This window comes from Neofelis nebulosa, chromosome 2 (genome assembly GCF_028018385.1).
Source record: "Neofelis nebulosa isolate mNeoNeb1 chromosome 2, mNeoNeb1.pri, whole genome shotgun sequence".
Taxonomy (NCBI): domain Eukaryota; kingdom Metazoa; phylum Chordata; class Mammalia; order Carnivora; family Felidae; genus Neofelis; species Neofelis nebulosa.
The window spans coordinates 22,344,524-22,369,250 of NC_080783.1; the positions used below are offsets into that span (position 1 = coordinate 22,344,524).

A 24,727-nucleotide genomic window follows, 5' to 3' on the forward strand; every position below is an offset into this window, starting at 1 on the left:
TGGAGTTAAATTTAAAAGTTTGTATTTTATATTGCTTCCCATCATATTAAATCAGACCTTGCAGGTGCTGGTCAGGCTCTGTGAAGCATTTGTTGGTATTGGTGGTGACGTCTAAAAAAAAAAAAAACAAAACATTTTGATTATGCTTTCATGGGATCACAATTTCCTTTTCTGTTTTCTGGCTTCCAAAGAGATGCTTGTCTTTCTATAGTGAATTACATAGTGTTTCATATATGTTATGACTTTCTTATAATAGATGAAGATGAACATTTGAATAGTTGTGTTGCTGTTGTTTTTTTAAAATAGAACTGAATACTTCTTAACTTACAAAATAATCATTCTTGCGGTTGAAGGCGTTAATGTTGCACAGATGGTAGCAAAGTACTTTCCTTTGATTTTTAATAAGGGACTAGTTTGTCAAAGAGATTTCTCAACTTCTGTTGTGAAACCTATAATAGAGAATAATTTGAAAGGCACACAATGTACATCATTATAATCCTTTGATGTAGATTAATGATAGCTAAATCACATTTTCTAATTGCCTCCCTTTTCTATAGTTTATTATTAAATTTTAAGAAAAAACTTGGCAAAGCTGCTTGTTAGCAACATGTGCATCTCTGTTCCTCGATATCTTGTGGGTGTCCTCAGAAATATTTATACTCAGGGATAGAATTTTTAAAAATGTCATCATGAAGAAATTTACTATGTGGAGGAAGGACCAATATTTTTCTTCATGAAATGAATATGACAGTTTATAATGCTTAGAAGCATTCACTCATAAAAATTGTTGTAGCTGTTAATATTGTGATTTATGTTCCAGCAAGGTGGGGGTTTTGCTTTTTACAGGTTAAACTTAGAAATGCTGTGTAAAATGCAGAATTTACAATCATGTTTGCTGCTGTGGTCCTTGCTTAGTTAGGACAAGATGCGTAATTTCAAAAACAAGTCATTTCTGATACAATTGCAAGTCTAGAAAAAAGGTCAAAATGAAATCTTCCTGAGAGTATTTATTGCTACTGGATGATTAGTGAGATTATTGTGTATGTATAAATTACATGAATATATGCTCTTTTCATTCACTTCTTTGTAATTTAAGGGATACATAGACCTGAGTATGACATCGTGTTTTGTTTGTTTTGTAAAGATTTTGTTTTTAAGTAATCTCTATACCCAACATGGGACTCTAACTGACAATCTCAAGATCAATAGTCGCACACTCCACTGACCAAGCTAACCAGGCACCCTGAAATTCTACATTTTGTAAATTTTATAAGCATTAAGGACTTTAGCACTTGACTTGTTTAAAAAAAAAAAAATTTAATGTATTTATTTTGACACCCAGAGAGACAGTGTGCCTGTGGGGGAGGGGCAGAGAGAGGGAGGGAGACAGAAACCCAAGCAAACTCCGTACTGTCAGCACAGAGCCCACGCAGGGCTTGAACTCATGAACCTTGAGATCATGACCTGAGCTGAAACCAAGAGTTGGACACTTAACCGACTGAGCCACCCGAGGGTCCTAGCATTTGACTTGTTTTTAATTGAAAATGTCATCATCTATCTTTAAAAGAAATTTTGGAAAATCAAATACAAGTTTTTACAGACTACCAGAGGATTAACCGTTAAGTCTTTGTAATCTAGATTCTTAAAAAGTAACACTGGTAACATTTCGTGTTGACCTTTCCTCTAGGCGTGAAATTATATCAGAAATGACTTGTTTTTGAAATCTACCAATCACTGCAGAGGAAAGACCTTGTTAGAAACTAGACATTAAGTCTTCTGTGTGAATGGATACCTCACTCTGATTGTTTTTATTTCCAAGATACCTCATCTTGATTGTTTTTATTTCCAAGATCCTAATCTAGTAACACTTTGTGGACCAAGTGATGTTCAGCTAGGATGTAAGAAGGATGCCAGAGAGTCTGATGTTACTCGGCTACACACTCCTGGCTTCAGCTGGGTTTGTTGTCTTCCTCTCTGGCAGTATAATGCTACCATTTGCACCAGGAGGAAGGGATGGCTTCTTTGGAATAGAATGGAGTTTGACTGAATTCCTTCGCTAGAGATCATGTCTGTGAACTTTCTACAGAGCTAAATACGAATTATTTGTTTTTTAAAATCTATTTTTCATTTTTCTTACCTGTTTAAAGTGCTGTCTTTACGGATCTATTTATAAACATAGGAGCTTTATGCCCACGAAATAGGAGGTGAAAGAGGAATAGAAAAATCAGTTTTGACCTAAAGAGATTGGAGATTTTAGTTTACTCATCCTCTGGTGTATTAATAATTTTAAATGATAAAATAAAAAAAAATGTTCTGTGTGAATAAAAAGTACCTAAAAGGAATTTAAAAATAACTTCTTTCATAATTTCCTTTTCTCTTGTTAATATTTTAAGGCATGAGAATGTTGAGAAGAAATCTATTCCCAGAAACAAATAAGAAAAATGAAACTAAAATTACGTTGTATCTCTTAAGTATTCAAACTTTTCAGGAATAAGCACACTTGGCAATTTTATATAACACCTTAGTAGCATCAGACACATTTATTTCCTACGTAGCAGATGTTACCAGTTCTTAGGAAAAAAGATACCACTGGTTTTCTTTTTAAAGTAGCATAGTGTTAGAACGAAGTTTGTTAAAATTTTGCTTTAGAGTCTGTAATGGAAGAAAAGTCTTATAAATAAAGAGTTCTCTTCATCTTGAATGAGGAGTGACTTCTCAGGAAAAAAACATTAATATGATAGCTTGCTCTTTCTTTTCTTGCTTTTCTTTCTTTTCTTTCTTAGGACAAATAAAACATACTCCAAGTACCTTTGTTGGTCAAAGGAGATTACTAGTTCTGTCAATTTGGAGAATGAGTTCAGGCAGTAGGAAATTATTTGTTAGGCATTGTTAACCTTGTCAGGTGGTGGTGGTAGTTTTTCCAGTTTCCCTGCCTTTCCTGGGTTCTTTCCTATACCTGAAACAGCATCTTGGTAATCCAGTTCCTGTGGAGAGGAATGCTGGATTGGGTGACCTCCCTGCCTCTCCTCTCTTTTTAACTTTAATTCTTCAAGTGAGAGAATTGAGTGACTCTCAAGTTTTCTTCTAGCCTTTAAAATGTAACCTCTCTTATATAAATGCTTCTCAAGATTTAAGAGCAGATATCAAATAATTTATTCGCCAGTATTTTTTGAGCACCACTGATTGTGCTCACCACTGTGCTGGGCTGACCTGGGTTGGTTTTACCACCCCTGTGTGGGGTGGGAGGAAAGAATTTTGAGGGAATATATATATATATTTTAAACATTTATTTATTTTTGAGAGAAAAGGGGAACACAAATTGGGGAGGGGCAGAGAGAGAGGGAGAGAGAATCCCAAGCAGGCTTCTCGCTGTCAGCTTAGAGCCCAATGTGGGGCTTGATGTTGCAAACCTGTGAGGTCATGACCTGAGCTGAAACCAAGAGTTGGAGGCTTAACCAACTGAGCCACCCAGGTGCCCTGGGAATATTTTTTAAAGAAAAACAAATGGGCTGAAAGGCAAAAACTAAATAAGACAACTTGAAGGAGGATCACTGACAGAATCCGAAAGTAGATCACTATACAACTCATTCACTATTTCTTACTCTTCTGTTAATGGGCAAGATTGGTAGGTCTAAAAAAATACAATACATATAGAGATGATAATATATAGAGAGGAAAGAAAAGCTCACTTTTCCTGTGTGCCTCCTCTACTTCACTACTCCTCTACTTCACCAGATGTGTGGGTTTTCCACACATTAAGTTGTTCTGTAACACTGGCTGGGTGTCCTACAGTTTCACTCTGTTCTGACACTGCCTGTCTGGAGATAGCATTAAGAGCCAACACAGGTTAAGAGCTCAGTCCCACAAGTCTGCCCCCCACCGCCCTTCAGATGCTACCCGGCTTTATCTTGGAGGTTCCCAGGACCTCCTTGAGTTTGATTAATTTGCTAGAGTGACTCAGAGAACTCAGGAAAATGTTTTACTTACTAGATTACTGTTCCCTATTAAGTGGTTGTAACTCAGGAACAGCCAAAGAGAGGAGATTCATTGGGCAAGGAGTGTGGGAAGGGGTGTGAAGCTTTATTGCCCTCTCTGGGTGTGCTGCTCTCCCAAGACCTCCATATGTTCATCAACTTGGAAGCTTCCTAAACCCTTCCTTTTGGGCATAATTGATTAAATCATTGACTTCTAGTGATTAGTTCAACTTGCAGCTCCTCTCTCCTCTTGAAGGTTGGGGGTGGGACTGAAAGCTTTAACTTTCTCATCTTGATTGGTTCCCCTGGCAACCAGCCTTCATCCTTAGAGGGACTCCAAGAAGTCACCTCATTAATGTAAGCTTAGGTGTGGTTGAAAGAAGCAGTTACGAAGAAGAGAAGACACCCATTTCCTCTTTATCACTCATACTATTTTAGAAACTGGAAACATAACTAGATATTTATAACAAAAGATGCCCCTATAGGTTCTCTTGGGAAATTACAAAGGTTTTTGGACCTTTGTACCAGGAACTGTAGATGAAGACCTAATATATTTTATTACTATAAATTACAATATCGCATGTAGTGATACTTGGTGAAAAGTTTTAATGTTTTGTGAAAATAGGTATGAGCTCAAATGCTAGCCCTTTCAGCAACTAGTTCTATGACCTTAAACAAGTTTTGTTTTCTGTTTAATTTATATAAGAAATATAAGAGAGCATTCTTTTTACAACAGATTAAGCCATATAAAAGTGTAAAGTGTGAAAGTCCTCCTCCACCATTTTCCCTCAACTGAAAAGTAGAAATTGCTTTCTTTTACAGAGGTGCTGTTTTCATTGTTTAGTTTTCTAGTTCCATGAATTTATGAAGATATTTGGACATAAATGCAATAGAATTTTTAGAACATAAATGAGATTGTGCTACACTTAACAAGTGTCTTGAAGTGGCCACATAAGATCTTGTAGTGTAAATGATCCATAGTTAATTCATTGCCGATTGACGAACACTGATTCTCCCCCCTGATTTATGCTATTAGGAATATTGCTGCAGTTAACATTCTTACACATTTATGTTTGCAGGTACATGCATGGATATTTTCTATATTTGGTAAGATAGATGACTAGAGGCCAAATTGCTTTGTGAAAGGGTGTATACATTTAAAATTTGCAAGTATTTTACCATATTGCCTTTGAAATTCCTGGATTTGATTTGCTGATGTTTTATTTGGCAGTTTTGCAACTTTGATTGTAATTGGCAAAAGGTCCATTGTGGATTCCTGCATACACAGAGTGGGTTGTGATACAGGACATGAACTCTAAGCTTAGGGAATTGACTTTTTGTGGTAAGCCCAAATGGGCTTGCTTTTTTTTTTTTCCTGCTGGGAGACACTGCCCAGTCCCTCAGATATGCATGCTGCAAACACAGTCCTGAGAAGTGTCTGGGTACAGAGCAGCCAGGGCCTTGCCTTCTTGGCACACCCTGCAGATGCATGCAGGACACTCAGAACCCCTGGCAGTTCGTGTTCCTCCCCTTCCCCCCATCAGCGTTTTTTCTCTAGTTGCCTTCAGTGGTGTAAGCCAGAGGCACGTGGCTCATCCTTATCACTGCCGCCTTCTTGTATTCACTTCATCACCAAATTCTATAAATTTTATCTCCTAAATACTTTTCAAAGACTTCTTTTTTTTCCCCTCGTACCACCTCTCCAGTCTTGTTACCTTCTACTTACACTCCTATTCTGGCCTCTTAACGATTGCCTTCTTCCAATCTCTTTTCTCTCGCTCCACTTAAGACTGATTTTGTAAAACACAGATGCACTCATGCCATCTGACTTACATAAAACATTTTATTGGTTTGAAGAGCAGCGAGGAGGTCCAGTGCCTGGAATGGCAAGTAAGGAGAGAACAGGAGATCAGGAAGGTAGTGGAAGATCAGGTTGTTTCTGGCCTGTTAGGTGGCTACTAAGATTTTGGCTTTTTTTCAGAGCCAGAGTGGAAGTCTGGAGGGTTTTAGTGACATAATTTGACGAGTTATAAAGGGATCGCTGACTGCTCTGTTGAGAATAGACTTATGGGGGAGGAAGCAAGTACAGAATCAGGGAGATGATTTAGGAGGTTATTATTACTAATCTAGTGCACGATGATGGTGTCCTATACCATGCTGGCAGGAATGGAGGCAGTAAGAAGTAGTCAGATTTTGGATGTATTTTGCAGTTGGAGCTATAGAACTTGCATTTTGCATATAAGGCATGAAAGAGATAGGAGAGGCAAGTTTGATTCTAAGGTTTTTGCCCTAGGCTACTGGATTGATGATATGCCATTTACTGAAATGGGGACAGCTATAAGAGGAGCAGGTTTGGGAAGATGTGGATCAGGAACTCAGTTTTGGTCATGTTCAGTGTGAGATACTTATTAGGAGTAGACGTGCATGTTAAGAGTTGTTGAGTAGGCAGTTGAATATTAGTCTGAAGTTGAGGGGAGAGGTCTGGGTGGCACATACACATTTGAAGTTGTCCCTGTATATAAGCAGATATATATATATGTATATAAACAGATATATATGTATATCTGTTCACATACATATATATATATATAAACAGATATATCTGTTCATATATATATATCTCTCACATATATATGTATATATATGTGTGTGTATGTATATATATGAGATTACCAAGGAGGTGATTGCAGGTGAAGAAGTCTCAAGCCCTCCCACTTCAGAGATTGATGGAATGAGGAATACCAGAAGTAATACTTGTGGCTGAGCTCTTTACATGCTTTATATGCTGAGCTCTTTATATGCTAAGCTCTAGCCACGTTGCTTTTTATCCATTGAATATGCTAAACTCATTTCTACCTTAAGACCTTGGCACTTGTTCTACCTTCTACTTGGGAACCACTTTCCTAGATATTTATGTGACTGCTTCCCTTTTGTAGTTTGTCATGAGGTCTCAACTCAAAAGTGAGTTTTACAGAGAGGCCTTCCTTGATGACCTTAGCTAACGCAGCAAAGTGTACGAGAGTACTCACCCACAAATTGTGGCACCTTATCTACTTGGGGACAGTGATTCTTTTCTTTTTTAAAGTCTACTGATTCTTTGTGTTTTAATTTCTGATTATTTTTACTTTTTAAAATTATTTTTATTTATTTTTAAGTTTATTTATTTTGAGAGAGAGAAAGAGAGTGCAAGCTGGGAGGGGCAGAGAGAGGAGAGAGAGAATCCCAAGCAAGGCTTGCAGGGCTCAACTCATGCAGGGCTCAAACTCATTTACCGTGAAGTCATGACCTGAGCTGAAATAAAGGGTTTGGGTGTTTAACCAACTGAGCCACCCAGATGCCCCTAATTTCTGATTATTAGTAAAAAGTTGAAGAAATTCTTATAGTACATATATTGTAACTGTATAGCTTAATGAATTTTCATAAACTGAACTCACCAATAAACAATACAAGTATCCTAGAAGAATAAACACTATTCTAGAAGCCTCTTGTTGCCCCTTTTTAGTCACTAACTCCTTTCCCCATAGTTATCGGATAGTCAGTATTTTGACTTAACACATCATATTAGTTTCAGCTGGTTTTATGTATTGTTTTGTATCTGGCTTCTTTTGCTCAAGCGTATATTTCAGTATGTAGTTAAAGTTCATTCATTCGCGTTAGTTTCTTGTTTACATAGCTCAAGATTATATGAGATGACACCTAAAGAGTTGTGACTATCTTCAATCCCCTAGATTCATTTTGTTTGAAATAAATTGAAGTCATGTTGTGTGAGTCCTCCAATTTTGTTTTTCTTCATTATTGATTTGGCTATTCTAGGTCTTGTGCCTTTCCATATTATAGCTCCTTTGCTTTCTTATGTAAATTTTAGAACCAGCTTGTCTATTTTTACAAAAAAAAAAAAACTAAGATTTTTATTGGATTATATTACAGTCTGTAGTTCTATTGGGGAGAATCAATGTCTCAATATTGAGTCTTATTATTCATGAGCATGGAATGTCTTTCCATTTGTATGGATTTCTTTCATAAATATTTTATAATTTTCAGAACTTGTATGTATTTTGTGAGATGTATATTAAGTATTTTATGGGTTTTTTTGGTACTTTTATAAATGGTACTAATGTTTTTTAATTTATTCTGCATTTTTTTTGTTATATATCATATAGAAACATAGTTGAAGTTGAACTTGGTATATTGACCTTGTATTCTGAGGCTTTGTTAAGTTAAAGTTACCTGTTAGTTTCATTAATTTTTTAAAAAAACTTTTCCTTGAGATATTCTATGTAGTGATTCAGGTTCATTATAAATAGATGGTTTTATATTGGTGTGCCTTTTATATCTGTTACTTGGGGTGCTATCTAGGAATTTCAGTATATGTTGACTAGGAGTGGTGAGAACAGACATCTTTGCCTTGTTCTTGATAATAGGAACAAAATGGTAGTTGCAGTATTTTACCATTTAGCATGATATTAGCTGTGTGTATTTTTGCCCTTCATCAGGTTGAAGAAGTTCCTTTTTATCCCTTGTTAGTTGGTCTTTTTATAAAGTCATAAATGAATGTTAGATTTTGTCATTTTTTTTCTGTATCTGTTCACAGAATCACATGGTTTTCCTTTAGTTTGTTGATGTAGTGAATTATTGTTGTAATGAATTATTGGTTATTGATTGGTTTTCAGAAGTCTCAATGAACAAGTGTTAATTTTTTTTACTACTGCTTATTAAATCCCATATCTGCCTGCCTGCCTGTCTATCTATCTATCTATCTGGCATATCTTTTCTCCATGGCTCTTATCGCCACCAGCATGCTGTATGTTCTACTAATTTACTTGTATGTTCTGCCCATCCTCAGTAGAATAGAAGTTCCATATTTTGTTCTCTGCTGTATCTCCAGTCCCTAGAATGTTGTCTGGAATTAAAGTAGGATTCTGTAAATATTTGTTGAATGAGTGAATATCTCCTCTCAAGGAGTTCATAGCCTAGGACAAGGGAAAGGTACACAAATGAAGTGTGATACACCTTAGGAGAACTATGAACAAAATCCTCTGGGAGCTCAAGATGGGGGAGATTAAGTTCGTGTAACAGATTTCTTTTCCTTTTTTCTATCAGATTTGAAAGAAGACACATCTAGGCAAAATGTATTCAGTGATGCAGAAAATAAGAAGAATTCAATAAAAATGTGGTTTAGTCCTCGAAGTAAGAAGGTCAGATATGTTGTGACTAAAATTTCAGTGCAAACCCAGCCTCAAGTGATAGATGATGGGAACGCTCAGCAGGCCTCAATGTACAAATTTGTCTCTACAAGTCCTCCAACAAGTGTTCCTGAGAGGGCTAAAAAGGCTTCCACGAAGTCCGGAAAAAAACAAAAAAAGAAAACTTTAGCTGAAATCAACCAAGAATGGAATTTCGAGGCAGAAAAAGAAGATGGTGAACCTGACTCCAAAGAGGAATTTAAGGAAAAGCTGGTGTCTTTCTGTAGCCAGCCATCTGTTATTGCTAGTCCTCAGACAAATGGTGACATAGACTTACTAGCAAGTGACTCTGTAACCGAATCGGAGTGTTCTAGAAGCTTAACTGAAGTCTCTTTACCATTGGCTGAGCAAATAGAGTCTCCAGAAACAGAGAGCAGGAATGAAGACATGACTCCCAAGAAGAATGCCTGTGCGAATCATCTTACATCTAAGCAGTCCTTGCCATCGGGTCATAATGGTCGACCTGGACGTCGCAGCAGACGGTCCAGTCCCATTTCTAAGAGATGCAGAAGCAGCATTCCTGGCACGAGTGGGCAGCAAATGCTGCTTTCAGAAAACAAACCACTGCCTGGCTGCTTTTCACCACCTCCAAGCAAACGTAAAGTTGGTGACACATTAAGGAGGAAAAACAGTAATATATCAGACGAATCCATGAGCCTTTCACCAGGTACACCACCTTCTACACTGAATAGTCCAAGTTACAGACGGATGATGTTCAGCCCTTCAGCAATGAAGCTGTCTCCCGGTAGCCTTACAGCTGTGAAAAGAAATCATAGAGGAGAGACTTTGCTTCATATTGCTTCAATTAAGGTAGGATGCTTGCTGTGAAATACAATTTTAGAATGAGACCGACTATAAGAAACAATTTCTGTGGGGCCTGTGAACAGTGACATGAGATTACTAGGATAATTAACCTACTCATGTGATACCTCCTTTGAACCAGAGAAGCAGAATTCGTAGGGACTGTGTCCCTACCTCAGAGCAGTGGCCCCTGGGCCTGAGGAACATAATCTTATAAGAGAAAACCAGTATTTCAATATTTCAGCTTCTCTTTTGCCAAGGGCTTTCATTTCTCTATTCCATAATGATTTTGTTCAGTTTTCACCAGTTTCTCATGCTTTAGGAATATAGACAGGGGCCAAGTTACTGCTGGCAACACATCGTTACCCAGCCAAAGAGCTAGGGACAGTGTGGGAGATGACAGACTTCTGTATGTTTGACAAATGTACAAATTTGTCAAACTCATTTTGTAGTGGGCACTGCCAGAATTTGCAAGGTTGAAAGATGTGGTCTGTACATTTTTCCAATGACCTGGAAATTTGATTATCAAAAATGGCTCCCGTGGTTGACCCTGAAGGAACGTGTCTGTATCCCACAGCCAGACATTTCTTTTAATAGTGTGTTCATTAAAGTTACCTCTCTTTATTTACTGCCTCAACCCTAGGGCTATGGCAGTGTTAGTTTTTTTGGAAACTATTTGTCCCATTTGTCAAGCATGAGGTAGGTATACGTGCAAGGGTTAACCTTTGGAACTGACTCAAGAACTGCACATAGAGGGGAGCAGTTAGCACCACAGCTTTACAGACTTTGGGATTTCATGCAAGTGTTATACGAATCAAATACAGGTGAGCTTAGTACTAAATTAGGATAGCTTTTATGATCTTTTAATAAGTTCATCAGGAGATCCTTGGGTGTTTTGCACAGATAGAGATCTTTGGAAGATCTGGAAGGAACCCATTGGAGGCCCCCGCAAATAAGGCTGATGAGCATCAGGAAACATCTGGGAAGAATATGGAATAGACATTGAGTCCAGACATTCCTGTATTTTTGTATGGAGAAAGGGAAAAGCAAAAAAACGAGCTTCCCCAACTGTTAGGGCTTTAATTTTATTTTTTTCCTTGCTTTATCTTCCAATAAATGATGAATATAGAGTACTCTATATCTGATACCAGTGAGGAGGGAAACTGCAACATGACTACATGCCAATTTCTGCACACATATCTTTTGAACAACTTGAATTTTCAGTTGGTCCCTGTTATATTTTAGTTTATTTATTTATTTTTTTGCAAAGCATTGATTTAAAAAACCAGACTATATTTTTGTCCTATTTGTTATGTAAATAATAGGTATGCGAATAAGCTATTATAATCTTAACTTTATATTGCTATAAATGCTTCATAGACATAAGTAGCTAGCATAATAATGATGTTTTCATTTCTGACTAATATATAAGAATGTAAGACTGCTTTAGTTTCTATGTTTTCCTTTCTGGGAATTATTTTCAGACTACCAGGCAGGATTCTGTTTACATGGGTAGAGAATTTTTCTTTTAACCATATCTTTACTAATGAAGATCTCTAAGACCTAGGCCATGGTTTGACAAACTGTTTCTTAAAGGGGCAAGTATTTTTAGCTTCCCAGGCCATGTAGTCTCTACAACTATTCATGTCTGCCCATAGTTCAAAAGCAGCCATAGACAATATATAAACCAATAAAAGTTGACATACAAAATCATGCATCTGGTCTATAGGCCATAGTTTGCCTACCCTTGGCCTCAGCAGTGGAAAAAAGACAAAGAATCTTAAGACAGGAAAAATAAGATGCGTCTTGTGAATTTTCTCCAGTGAAGATTGCTTCATACAAGTTTTGTCGTATAACTAGTTTACCTAGGAAGAGTCTTCTTGCCAGCATTGAAGTTACCTATTTGATTCTTTTGCACTTATCAAATACTGTTATTGTCATTAGTTGGCAGATTCTGATACAGTACATTTAAGACAAGGTAATTGATTTCTATTGTTTTTTTTTTTAAATCACTGTTTAATAAGAGTGCTCTCTTTTAAAAATATGAGTTGAACGTAAACCCCCACCCGGGTTGATTTTCGTAGAACAAATACGTGCGAAAAAACAGTTGATTTGTCAGTATATTTGTCTTTTTATAAGTAGTATTCATTTCATTTTCTGCTCTAATTTTCTCATTTGCAGCTGCAAATGTGTACTAGAAAACCAAATATTGTGATTCTGCTATTTTATTTTTTGTGTCCACCTACTTTAGAAAAAGATTTGAGGTGGCTCTGAAGTTAAAATACTAAAAATGGAACAAGAAACAGGGAAATAAAAGTTACTGCTGCTGAACAGAATGTAGATTTGATGACCTTTCAGGCAGCCAAGCCTAGCCCACTGAAAATAAAATCCACAGTCCTTCCTATGGTCTACACAGCCCTGTATGATCCTCCTCCTTCAGGCTTCTGCTCAAATGCCACGTCTTCAGAGAGACTTTCTCGCTTACCTAACCAAGCAGTCCTGCTTGTTTTGTTTTCTTTCAGTTATTTCCTGACATGTTTTATTTTTTTAAGATTTATTTTATTTTTTGAGTGCAAGTAAGGGAGAGGGGTGGGGGGAGAGAGACAGAATCCCAGATAGGCTCCACTCTGTGTGGGGCTCAGTCCCTTGATCTGGGATCATGACTTGAGCCAAAATCAAGAATTGGACACTTAACTGACTGAGCCATCTGGGTCCCTCTATTTCCTGACATTATTATTATAGATCTTTTAGTTTCTTTCTTCTCTCTTTAGAATGAGAGCAAGAATTCTGTTTCTTCACTGTTAGATCTTCAGGATCTAGAACGTTGCCTAGAACATAGCAGATGAATTTGATGAATAAATGAGCAAATTTTCTACTCAGTCATGATCTGAACCCCATTCTCCTGTCACACTGAACTTTATTTAGCCTTATGAACTATTCAGTACGTTCATTAATGCTACCAATACTTTGCACATGTTCTTTTCTCTGATTTATATTCTTTCCTCTACATGCTTCCCTTTTCCTTCCTGGCTCTTTGTATGTAACCTTAAAAATCCAGTTTACATCCTACCTTCTTAATAAGTCTTTCTCAGGATTCCTAGAGTTAGTTTCTCCTCTATGGTGACATTATTTTGTTTGCATTTATATTCATTTAGCTTTCTGTGGTTATCCAGAATATATTCTTCATTTAAAATTTAATTTCAAAATGAGTAATAACTGCAGGTTTCAAAAATATGAATAAAAGTATTTATAGTAGAAAACCTCACTCCTGTTTCTGCCCCTAGCTGCACTATTACTGACAAGCCCTTTTTGCTTAACCACCTTACTTGTGTGTCCTTTGTGAATTTCTTTATGTAAATATAAGCAAATCTATTCCATATTGGTACACAGCTTTCTGTATGTTTTTATAGTAGCGTTGCCTTCTGTACATTTTTATTATTTGACTAGTCCTTACTAATGGATGTCTGTTTGTTTCCATTCTTTTGCTTTTATAAATAGTGCTGTGGCAAGGAATCTTTGTTTTATATGTGACCAGGTGTATTTTTAGGATAAATTCCTAGAAGTCGACTTCTGGGTTAATGTAGAGCATCCCTTACCTTATTTACCCTGATAACCTCCATACCTGGCAATAGAAGGGTCTTGGTAAATATCCAGACTGCCTAAATTCAGGCTGCTGAATGTTAGACCACTACTATGTCACCGGCAGATACTGTTTGTACTGTCAGTTCTCAAATCCTTTTTTCCCTCAGGATCCTGGATTTACAGGTGAGCCATTCTACTTTTTGGACATTCAGCCCTGTATGAATACAAACCCTACAGACCCTACAGGATTCTTCTTGAATTCCTTATTAATACTTTCATTTTATTACACTGCAGAATTTCAAGCAGAATATTCATTAATATGATGTCTGGGATATTGTGCGTATTCTCATGTAACCAGAACAAATTTGAGATTCAGTTGACTCTTTTCATTGCCTGTGTTTCTATTTGAATGTGGATGTCACCTATGGTTAAAATGCTACTGAGAACATTTTGTTATAAATGAGAGATTTTATGAGAAAGTGTTACTGTGCCTAGGTAGAAACTAAGATAAACACTCATTTATTCTTCTGATTTAATTTTTGAAAACTTAGTATTTGATATTTCTCTAGACATAAAGAAAATTTTGATTTGTTATTTTATCATGTAGGATTTGTGGTTGCTGGAATTAGCCTCAGATTTCTAGCACAGATTCTTCAAATGGTAATGATTGCTCATAATTCATGCCACAGCATTGAATGTATCATGATATAGAAGGCTTGACGTTGGCATGTCATGATATATTTTTGATGCAGACAGAACGAATCATATTTTTCAGGCAACTTATAAGGCATGATACACTTAACATAGCAAAGATGATGAGGATCTCCTGGGTGGAAAGAACATCCCTTGTGAAGAGTCTCCTTCAGGGTCTGACTTTGTCATTCATCGTATTTTAAGGCAGTCACATTGTGTAAACCCCGTTTACTGCTCGTCCTTCATACCAGCTTCCTGAGAAAGTTGCAGAGGACTCCCAAGCAAACTGGCATCTATGATATTTTCAAGATTGTAATTTCTAGAACATCTCTTGGAGGCAGTATCCATTTTTCCCTCTGTCAACCACCACCTTTATAATACTGAACCTCCTTAATACCAGTAGCTTAATATTACACAGACTAGGTTGTCAGAAGCTTCTGTGAAGTTATTTTATTCAGTAAACTCTTGAAAAGCTAGGGAAATGTTTAATATATTTTAGAGCTTCATTCTGGATGACAAAAAAAAAAAAAATTTAAACAATATCTACTTGCCAAAGGAAAAGTTCTAGGTAACTGATTAGTTCATATATGTGGAAAAGCTTAACCATTTGGGATAAGTCATTGTCATTGTAATGCCCTGTACCTTTTTTATCAAGATATTTATTCTTAATTGTATTTTAGAAGAGCTAACCTTTATAATAAGGAAAAAAAAGTGTGTGTGTTGGAAAGTTAATTTATGTTGCTGTAATATGAATGGATGTGTGAAGAATCTGTTTTTGAATGAAAGGTTAGCAATTAGAAAATTCATTGCGGCACACACGTTCCGTTTGTTTTCAGCCTTTAAGGTATTACTTTAAAATACCAAATCCATTTAAAATTTCTTGTAAGCCTTGGTAAATACTTTACTTGGATGATTTTTTTTTTTTTTCTTGCTGTGGTTTAAGAAACTCTCAGTTACTCTTTTAAGTTGTGGAGAGTCTGAAAGTGAGTGCTTATTACTCAGAAAATATTCTTTTAGTGAAGAAAGTAATTTAAAGAAATTAGAAGTAAAAGTTCATTTATTTCCCAGAAACTCCATATTGGTTCAAGCTTACTCCGTTACTGTGAACTCTATCTAATTTTCATAATTTTATTTATGTGCATGACATTAAATTTACATAAAGTAGAACAATGAAAATGTGACAAACTTTTAAGTACTAGGGAAGAGAAAGCATATTGAGTATGAAAAACAAGCAGTTTGCAAATGGGCTATATGTTCCGGGGAAGTCTAGGGGTGCTTTGTAATAGAAGACCCTTTGATAGTTTGACAAGGTTACAAGAAAGAAAAATACCACTGTGTAGCATCTTTCCAAGAGAATCTGCTTTTAGTTTCTAAATGTCTCTGTTTCTATGTGAGTGTTCTCATGTGACTTTTCATTCCACAGTTGTATTTATATTTATGGGCTTTGTTAGGTTAATATGTTTTTGTGATTACTATGCAGAATTAGAATGGGGAAATCTTTCAGAAGGCTTTTTGTGTAGTTTTGTGTGTGGATACTTTCATGTTGAAGGTTGGAAGTGTGTGTGGTTCTGGCAGTTCATCTGCCCCAATAATCATGGGATTGTTTAAAAAAATTCAAGTATCTTGACAGATATTCCTAGTTTCATTGGGAATGGACTTAAATATAGAGCAAAGGTTGCTAAATAAATGGTAATTTGTACTACTAATATAGAATTTGCACCCCTAAGAAACTGTGGGAAAATATGTTTTTATTGGAACTGGGACAATTGATTTGAAACATATATAATGTTTATTTTTTAGATCCATTAAATATTTAGGGTCATTTTGGTAATTTAGGAACTTAAAAAAGTATGTTGCAAATGGATTTTTTCTTAGTTTATTTTGAGAGAGAGAGAGAGAGAGAGAGAGCATGTGTGGTGGGAGGAGCAGAGAGAGAAGGTGAGAAAAAATCCCAGGCAGGCTCTGTGCTGTCGGTGCAGAACTCAACATGGGACTCTGTCCCACAACCCTGGGATCATGACCTGAGCCCGGCTGGATCAAGTCATAATGCTTAACTGAGCCACCAAGGTGCCCAAGCAAATGGATTATTTCTTTTTCTTTTTCTTTTTCTTTTTCTTTTTCTTTTTTAGAAAACTAAGTAAGCTACGATCTTAAGATTTGTTGTGCTTGAGAGGCAGCAGCCCAAAACAATCAAATAAAAGCAAATGTTACTGTTTTTAGGAGACTTAGTGACTTCTACATATAATCAAACCAATAGGGGAAAAACTCATTTTAGAATATTGAGGATGGGGGTGAGAGAGGAGAGATTTCCTTCTCTCTAAAGAAGCTCTTCACAAAACCAGTTGAACACCTATGTGTCGTAGGTAACTTTTGCTATATGTAATTTTTTTTAAAAAATTTTTTAAAGTTTATTTCGAGAGAGGGCACAAAAAGGAGAGGGGCAGAGAGAGGGGAGTAGAGAGAGAATCCTGAGCCTGATTCTCTGAGAATCCTGAGCCTCCCTGTCGGCCCAGAGCCTGATGCGGGGCTTGCGAGATCATGACCTGAGCGGAAACTAAGACTTGGACACTTAACCGACTGAGCCACCCAGGTGCCCCATTTGCCATATGTAACTTACTTATTCAGCCTTTTTCAGAGTAAACTCAGTAATATTTGGAGAAAATAGCCTTGCTTTTACCTAGAAAAATATCTTTTAGCAAATAAGGCGAATATAAACTAAATTAATATATTAAGGATAAATGGAGTAACTGTCAATAAAAAAACAATTTGGAAGTTTCAACTGAGTGGCCTTCTTGACCTTGATTTTGTTTTAAACAGTACTTGGAAATCATTTTAATGCATGCTAAAAAAGGATGTTTTTCACAAATGAAGTGATGAGTTTAAATACTTCATTATCATCCGTTGATTTTTGGTTAGTGCCCTTTATTTGGTATTTTGAAATGACTTTTGATAAGGGTTGCTAATCTCAGAGATTTTGAACTTGATATTCAAGGATGGACCATATGACTTCATGACTTCTTGGTACCTTAGAACAGTTCATCTATACATGACTTCTTATTTATTACTCATGAGCAGTAGGCATTAGAGAAGAGATTTAAATTTGATTCTGTCTTTAAGAAGACAAAATTTTAAAAATAAAACAGAACTCAAATCTCAATATCTTCTTTTTTTATTGATGATTTTTAATTTCTTTTTATTTTTTCATTCTATTAGGGCGACCTACCTTCTGTGGAATACCTCTTACAAAATGGAAGTGACCCAAATGTTAAAGACCATGCTGGATGGACACCATTGGTAGTTTTCTATTCGTTTTTTTATTCTCGTTTTATGTCTTATAGTTATTATACTGTATGCAGTTGTCTATACACTCTCTTTTTAATCTGAAGAACATACATTTCACTAAGCAAGAGAAAATGATTACTTTTCATCTAGCTTTTCAATTGTGACAGGGAAGAAATTGGCTGCCTTTTCACTGACTACCTTTAGATTTAGGAATCCAGTTACACCACATTGCTGAATGTAGCTAATAACATGGAGGTAACTATTGGAGCCGACATCAGGCCTCATTTTGCCACATTCCAAATTATTGGAACCAGATTTCTTGGAACAAAGAGAGGTCAGAGGGACTGGGTATAGGATTATATCATAAGGCAGTGATTCTTACTGAAGATCTATTGTAGCCTCATTTATACCCTACCCAATCACAAATATATAGAGGCAGTAGAAATCTTTGCTTACAGTGAACATTTTTAAAAATCTGCTTATTATTACTAAAACTGCAATGTGGAGTATAGTCTGGAAAACGAATAGCACAAATACATGGGAACAAGTGCTGTGTGAGCTAATTGCATGCAATTTGAAGACAGCTATAGAAGTGTCAACAGAGGAGGTAGAAGCCCTTACCCTGTAAGCTGGAAATTTATCATAAAATTGAGAAAGTCTTATTAAGCCAGGTGTGAAAAAGGTTTAAAGTTGTAGAGAATGACTTCTCCTTGCCAAATTTTTAAGCTGGGAGGGTTTAGTCTGGATCAGAGTCACTTTGTTGTTTTTGACTCTGCAGGCTAGTTAACCTTTTCAAAGAAAGGTCAATTTTTTTTTTTTTTTTAAAGCCAGTAAGGCAAGTTGTAAAAAAGATTGGTGAGTGATTTATTCGAGCACCTGATGTCTAATTTCTGTTATTTTCTCCTGGAAATAGACCTACAGATATTTGGTGGGGTATTGCCCATTATGAATTGAATAGATGTTCTTAAAAAGCACAGTATGTCAGTGGTTTATTAGAATATAGTATAGTGGCATTTTTAACAGTTCATTAGACATAAGGAAAGATTTGCACACGAGGCATCTTTGAATGCCTTGAATGAATGCCCTGTTACGTCAGTAAGCTCTTTTTACTCTATGTTATTTGTGTTATCATCGACACCAGCCATACAGTAATCTGTAGCTTCAGCAAATCATCTTGTCTTGTAAATACTCTCTCCAGGATACTCACTTTGTGGGGTGGTTATGTATACATGCGGATGCACCACAGGGTATGGCTAGGTACCTGATTTAGTAGATTCTATTCAGCCTTGGAGAATTTCACCCTTTATGCATGATCTAGTTGTTAAATACTTTCTAAGTTTCTTGTTTTTAATTTTTTACTGTGGAACAGTTGAGGAGCTAGAGTTGGTTTATAGCTACATTTTCTTCTTAAAAAATGAGCAGTTGACTGAAGGCTCAAATAAATACCATCTTTTTCCATGAATTGCATACATCTTGATCATCATGTATGTCATCACTAAGGTTAGTAATGGGACTTTTACTCCGGGCCGACACTTACGGTCTGTATGAATATTTAGGTTAGACCAATTTACTGACTGAAGTTCACATTTATTTTTCTAAAGTGCAATTTTATTATGATATGATGCATTATTCTTCCTCATCACTTTTTTCACTTATTTAATTAGCACGAAGCCTGCAACCATGGGCACCTGAAGGTGGTGGAATTGTTGCTACAGCACAAGGCATTGGTGAACTCCACTGGGTATCAGAATGATTCACCACTTCATGACGCTGCCAAGAATGGGCACATGGATATAGTCAAGCTCTTACTTTCTTATGGAGCCTCCAGGAACGCCGTGTAAGTTCAACTTAAAACCTGGTTTTTAGTTGACTTGTGTTCTTGAGTGAAGGCTGTGAGGAACAAAGGACTTGAATACCGAAGTTGGTGGCTGTCTTTCTTGTCTTTCACAACTGAGGTTAGACATGACCATTACATTCTGTATTTAAAATCAGCACTCATGCTCTTTTCCTTTGTGATACTTACATATTTGAGGGAGATTTGCTCCTTTAATTCAGAAACAATCGCCAAGTTAATTTTGGACAAATTCACTTACTTAGAGTCTGTAGATTGAGTCATACTTATTAATAAGAAAAGAATTAGAAGCACAGAAATAACTGTTTTGTATGCTTCCCAGTATTTCAGAATTTGTTTTAAATATTATATTTTTTTATGATTTTCCTGCATATTTAGTTAAAATATGGAAGAATTCTGATGTTGGGCAAGTGCTATTGAGTTATTTCTTAGATTTTTCACATCATTCAAATGAAGCTGTGGGTAAATTGTTTTGCAATGTCAGGGCACAGAGATGCATTAGTGAATGCTGGCAGCTGCATTTTAAAATCGCTATTGTCAACAGTGTCACAAGCAATTGCCATATGTGGATTTTATATCTTTAATCTATAACTTGGTTCATGTCTCCCTATATATTATTTTACTCTTTTCAGTTAATGAGGTAGTTGAAATGGAAATAGAATTGCCTCTTCATGTCCCGGTTGCTTCAATAGGTTTAGAAAGAGCACCCGAAAATCAGGCTTACTGTGGTTACAGAGGCAAATAAGAATTACAAAATGCAAAACTTCTAGGTTGTAATTTTTTTATAGCATAATTGAAAAACAAATTAATAAATAATGCAGGAATGTACCATATCTTGGTGCTGTTAGTTTTGGTAAGTGTGTCTAATACCCTTTATGTCTATCACATGTGATGAGATAGTTGGGGCAAACTCAAGGGATACGTATTTTTATGTATTTTTATTTTTCTGGTTTGTGAGTGTGTGTGCTCATGCGTGTGCGTGCACACACACACACACATTACATATATATATACACATGGACCTAACAGATATGACCCTCCTGGGGGGATAGCCAGCCATTTGATAAAGCAAATGGTTACTTGGGTCAGGTGAAACTGAATAGTTTCCATCCGTGGGTTCTTAAATCAGCCATGACTACTTTAATGAATGGAGCACTGGTCAGGGCGTTAGGGAATTCAGCTTTTATTTGTGACTCCATTATTGACTTTATAGCCTCAGGCAGGTTAATTTCTGTGCCTTGGTGTCCTCACCTATAAAACATGGGTGATGCCTGCTGCTTTTCTGTTTTTTTTCAGAGTATAGTGAGGATTAATGAGCCAAAACACAGGGCCTGTCTTGTGGTTTGTACACCATGATTCTTCACTATACTGTGAAGCTTATTAATATACAAGGTGTGGGCATGAGACAGTGAGCCTAGTCTGCCTTCACAGGTGCCCCTCAGATAAATATGTTGTTTTTAAATAGGCTTACCTAGCGAAGTGGCAGATTTAGGTATATCTGTAGCCCAGCACCATCCAGTAGATCTTTCTGTATTGATGGAAATGCTGTATATCTGTGCTGAGCACTCAGTAGCCACTAGCCATCTGCTGCTGTTGAAGACTTAAAATGGGGCTGTTGCTACTGAGGAACTAAATTTGGAAATGTATTTTATTTTAATTGAATAGCCACATGTGCCAAGTGGCCACTGAATTGGACAGCTGGTTGATATAGTTAGGATAGTGGGGAAGAAGGATTTATTTGGGGAAAGGCTGGGAATAACATTAGGTAGAGGACGGTTAGGGAACCATGGAGAGAATGCAGCAGTAGATTGAATCTAGGGTTTAAGAGTGTGATAGCTGTTTCTAAATATTGTTATTCCTTTTTTTCCAGATGGGTTGATGGTCATCATCCTTAAGTATTTGCTGTGTTTTTCGCTGTTTTATTTCCTAGTAGTGGTTGTTCACCTAATTGACTTCACCCGTTTCCTAACTGGTCTCCTTCTTTTCAGATGGCTTTTCTTTTGTTCATTCCCCATTACTGCAACCCAAGAACTTCAAACAATAAATAAAAAAAAAAATAAAATAAAAAATAAATAAATAAATAACACAAGTCTGGTCAAATCACTTACTAGCTTAAAACCCTTCATTGGCACCTCTTATTGTTTGTCAAAACTTCCAGACATTCATTTGTGGTGCAAGTTAGTAAGTATTTGAATGCATGAAAAGATGGTATATTTTTTCCTCTCTTTTGAAAAAGGGTCCTATGAGATGGCAACAGGAATTGCTTCCCTCTGCTCCCTAATTCACTGTAAGTGTGGAGTGAAAGTCTAAAGCCATGTTTCCATAAGCTGCACCTTTGCTAGGGTGGTAGAACTGGTTTCCTACGTGCTCCCCGGGCAGAATTGTTAGTCTCTTGTCCACTGGGCATCCATAATCCATAGCATGTTACCTTCTGTGGGTTCATGGCTTTCCAAAGTAATTCCTATAGCCTTGGTGTGTTTTAGATCTGTTTTTCTGCCAGAGTTCTATATATTGTCTTTTTGAATTAAGTACTGACAAGTGACTGTAGATGAAATTCATTCCTTGACTTCCTCCATTTAAGAGGAGCATTGGGAGGGGCATGGGAACTGTATGGGCTTCTTTGTACTCTTTTTTTTTCCCCCTTTCTCCTGAAGCTCTTGTCTGGTAAGATGGCTCCTTAATGCCACCTTATAAGCCATTAATATCTCAGACTCTGGAATCTGAGTTGGCAAGCATAATACTTTCTGTTGTTTTTTTAATTTAAATTTTAGTTAATTAACATACTGTGCAGTATTGGTTTCAGGAGTGCAATTCAGCGATTCATCACTCACAAGTATATTACTTTTATTTTCTCTGCTTATTATATCTCTTTTACTCTTTTTTTTTTTTTTTTTTTTTTTAGGAATAGTTGACATACCACGTTACTTTAGTTTCGGGTGTACAACATACGGATTCAACTAGTTTGCATATTACACTACGCTCGCCACAAGTCTAGCTGCCATCTGTCACCATATAGTGCTACTGCAGTGCCACTGACTGTATTCCCTGTGCTGTTTCCCATGTTCCCGTGACTTACTCGTTCCATAACTGGCAGCCTGTGTGTCCCACTCCCCAAACATCAGTTTGCTTGTATCTCTTTTACACGGAATGGAACTTTTCTCTCAATAACCAGGACTAGGAAGAAGGTTTGGAACTGGAAAGGGCAAAGGCTGTTCTTTGTCCTTTGCTTTTTATGGCTTAGTTCTTTGCTCGAAGTTGTAGGTGGGTAGGGTCTTTCTGCTTCATCTGTGTTCTAAATGGCAGTCTTCAGCTCCGTAACATTTTGGCAGTCTTCTTCATTCCCTCAAGGTTCAAGTAGTCTGTTTTACTTAGATACCTTAATTTCCTGGTTCTTCAGTGACATCCTGTTAGGTTTCTCCTACTCTTGCCCTGCTCCTTTACTTCCTCCTCCCCCAGTTGGTTATCTGCTCCTTCTGTTCTAGTGGAGTAAACTGATTACAGAGCCATGTGACACATGCCTTCATAGGCCAGTGCACAAGATTGTGTGAAAATCTAGAGTAGGGACTGTAAGTGAGACTAGAGGAAGTCATGAAAGACTTTTTAGGGGAAGGAGCACTTCTACTGAATTTTGAAGAATAGGGGGATGGGCTTTTCAGAAAGAGATGGTGGGTGGTACGGCCAAGACTGCTTGTCTATTCAGTTCTAGGAGCTTCGATTAGTGTCGGTAAGACTGGTATTAGACAATGATAAGAGGCTGGAGAAGGTGGCAGAGGCAGACAGAGGCATAGTATGCCACAGGGTTCAAATGTTACATTGGAAAGTTCTTCCTGCACATGGGCCAGGACCTCAGTGAAGAGGTGTGTCCAATAACCTGGAGAGGTGAGTCTGAGCTGAGGTAGTGACAGTGAGCAGTGTTGGGGGGGGGGGGGGGGAGCAAGGAGGGAGAGAATTCACTCTTTTCATCAGCTTCTTCCTTCACGTGAAGTCTGATAAGTTAAGAAATATCTTACTAGGGTTGTGATTAAAATTGGGTAAGGGTGTGGATTATAGTGGAATTTGATTTTTCATTGAGAAACAGTATGTTTTTCCATTTATTTGAGCCTTCAGTTACACATCTTAGTAAAGTTTTTCATCTATTATATGTATCTGCATTTATGCATGCACTTAACTATTAGATTTTTCTAGGCATTTGATTCTTTTGTTGCTCTGGTTAACTGGATGTTCTGTTAATAAATACAACTTGTCATTCCTGATGTATAGGGAAGCTGTTGATTTTAGTACATTTCTCTTATATCTAGCCAACACCTAATTCTAAGGATCTGATTATCATTTATCAATTCTAACTTCTTATTGCATTTGCCAGTGTTTCTGGAACAATATTATAAAATAATGGTGATAGTTGGCATACTTGTTTTATTCTCATTTTTCAAAAATATTGACTCTAGGTTTACAGTCAGTATTAAAATCAATATTAAAAAATAAAGATCTTCTATTTATTTTGCTATTTTTTAAGAAGACTATACCTTATTAAATGATTTTTTTTAGCTTATAATGAGGTGATCTTAGACCTTTTGCCTGTTGGTATCATTAATACATTTTAAAATGTCTTTTTAAGTTTTATTTTATTGAGAGAGAGAGAGAGAGAGAGAGGGAGAATGCCAGCATGAGTTGGGGAGATGCAGAGAGAAGAGAGAGAATCCCAAGTGGGCTCCTCGCTGTCAGCACAGAGCCTGATGCGGGGCTTGAACTCAGGAACCATGAGATCATGACCTGAGCCGAAGTCAGATTCTTAACTGACTGAGCCACCTAGGCACCCCTACATTTTAAAATATTAAACCATGTTGTATTTCTGTGATAAACTTAAATATACTGTGCTATTCTTTAAGCAAATACTTTACATCAGTTTGCTAGGATTTTATTTAGTATTTTTGCATTTCTAGTTATAAGTTGAAATTATCTGTTTTTTTATTTTTAATTTTTTTGCCTACAGATTTTTATATTAAAATTATATTCATAGTTTCTTTTTAAAAATCTATTTAAAAGTTTTTAATTCAGTATGGTTAACATACTGTTATATTAGTATCAGGTGTACAAGATAATGATTTAGCAATTCCATACATTACTCAGTGCTCATCAAGGTAAGTGTACTCTTAATCCTTTTCACCTATTTCACCCATCTCCACACATCCCCTCCAGTAATCGTCTGTTTGTTCTCTACAGTTGAGAGTCGATTTTTGGTTTGTGTCTCTTCCCCTATTTTTTTCTTCCTTTGTTCATTTGTTTTGTTTCTTAAATTTTAT

General features: G+C 36.6%; 1 protein-coding gene across 4 annotated transcripts in view; it reads left to right on the top strand.

The window, feature by feature from the left end:
* Positions 1 to 24,727, top strand: part of BARD1 (BRCA1 associated RING domain 1) — an 88,478-nt gene that overhangs the window by 20,546 nt on the left and 43,205 nt on the right. For all 4 annotated transcript variants that reach the window (XM_058705994.1, XM_058706004.1, XM_058706012.1 and 1 more), the window contains 3 exons: positions 9,075 to 10,027; positions 17,507 to 17,587; positions 19,240 to 19,412. In XM_058705994.1, coding sequence (XP_058561977.1) covers positions 9,075 to 10,027; positions 17,507 to 17,587; positions 19,240 to 19,412 — 1,207 coding nt within the window. The remainder of the gene's footprint in view (positions 1 to 9,074; positions 10,028 to 17,506; positions 17,588 to 19,239; positions 19,413 to 24,727) is intronic.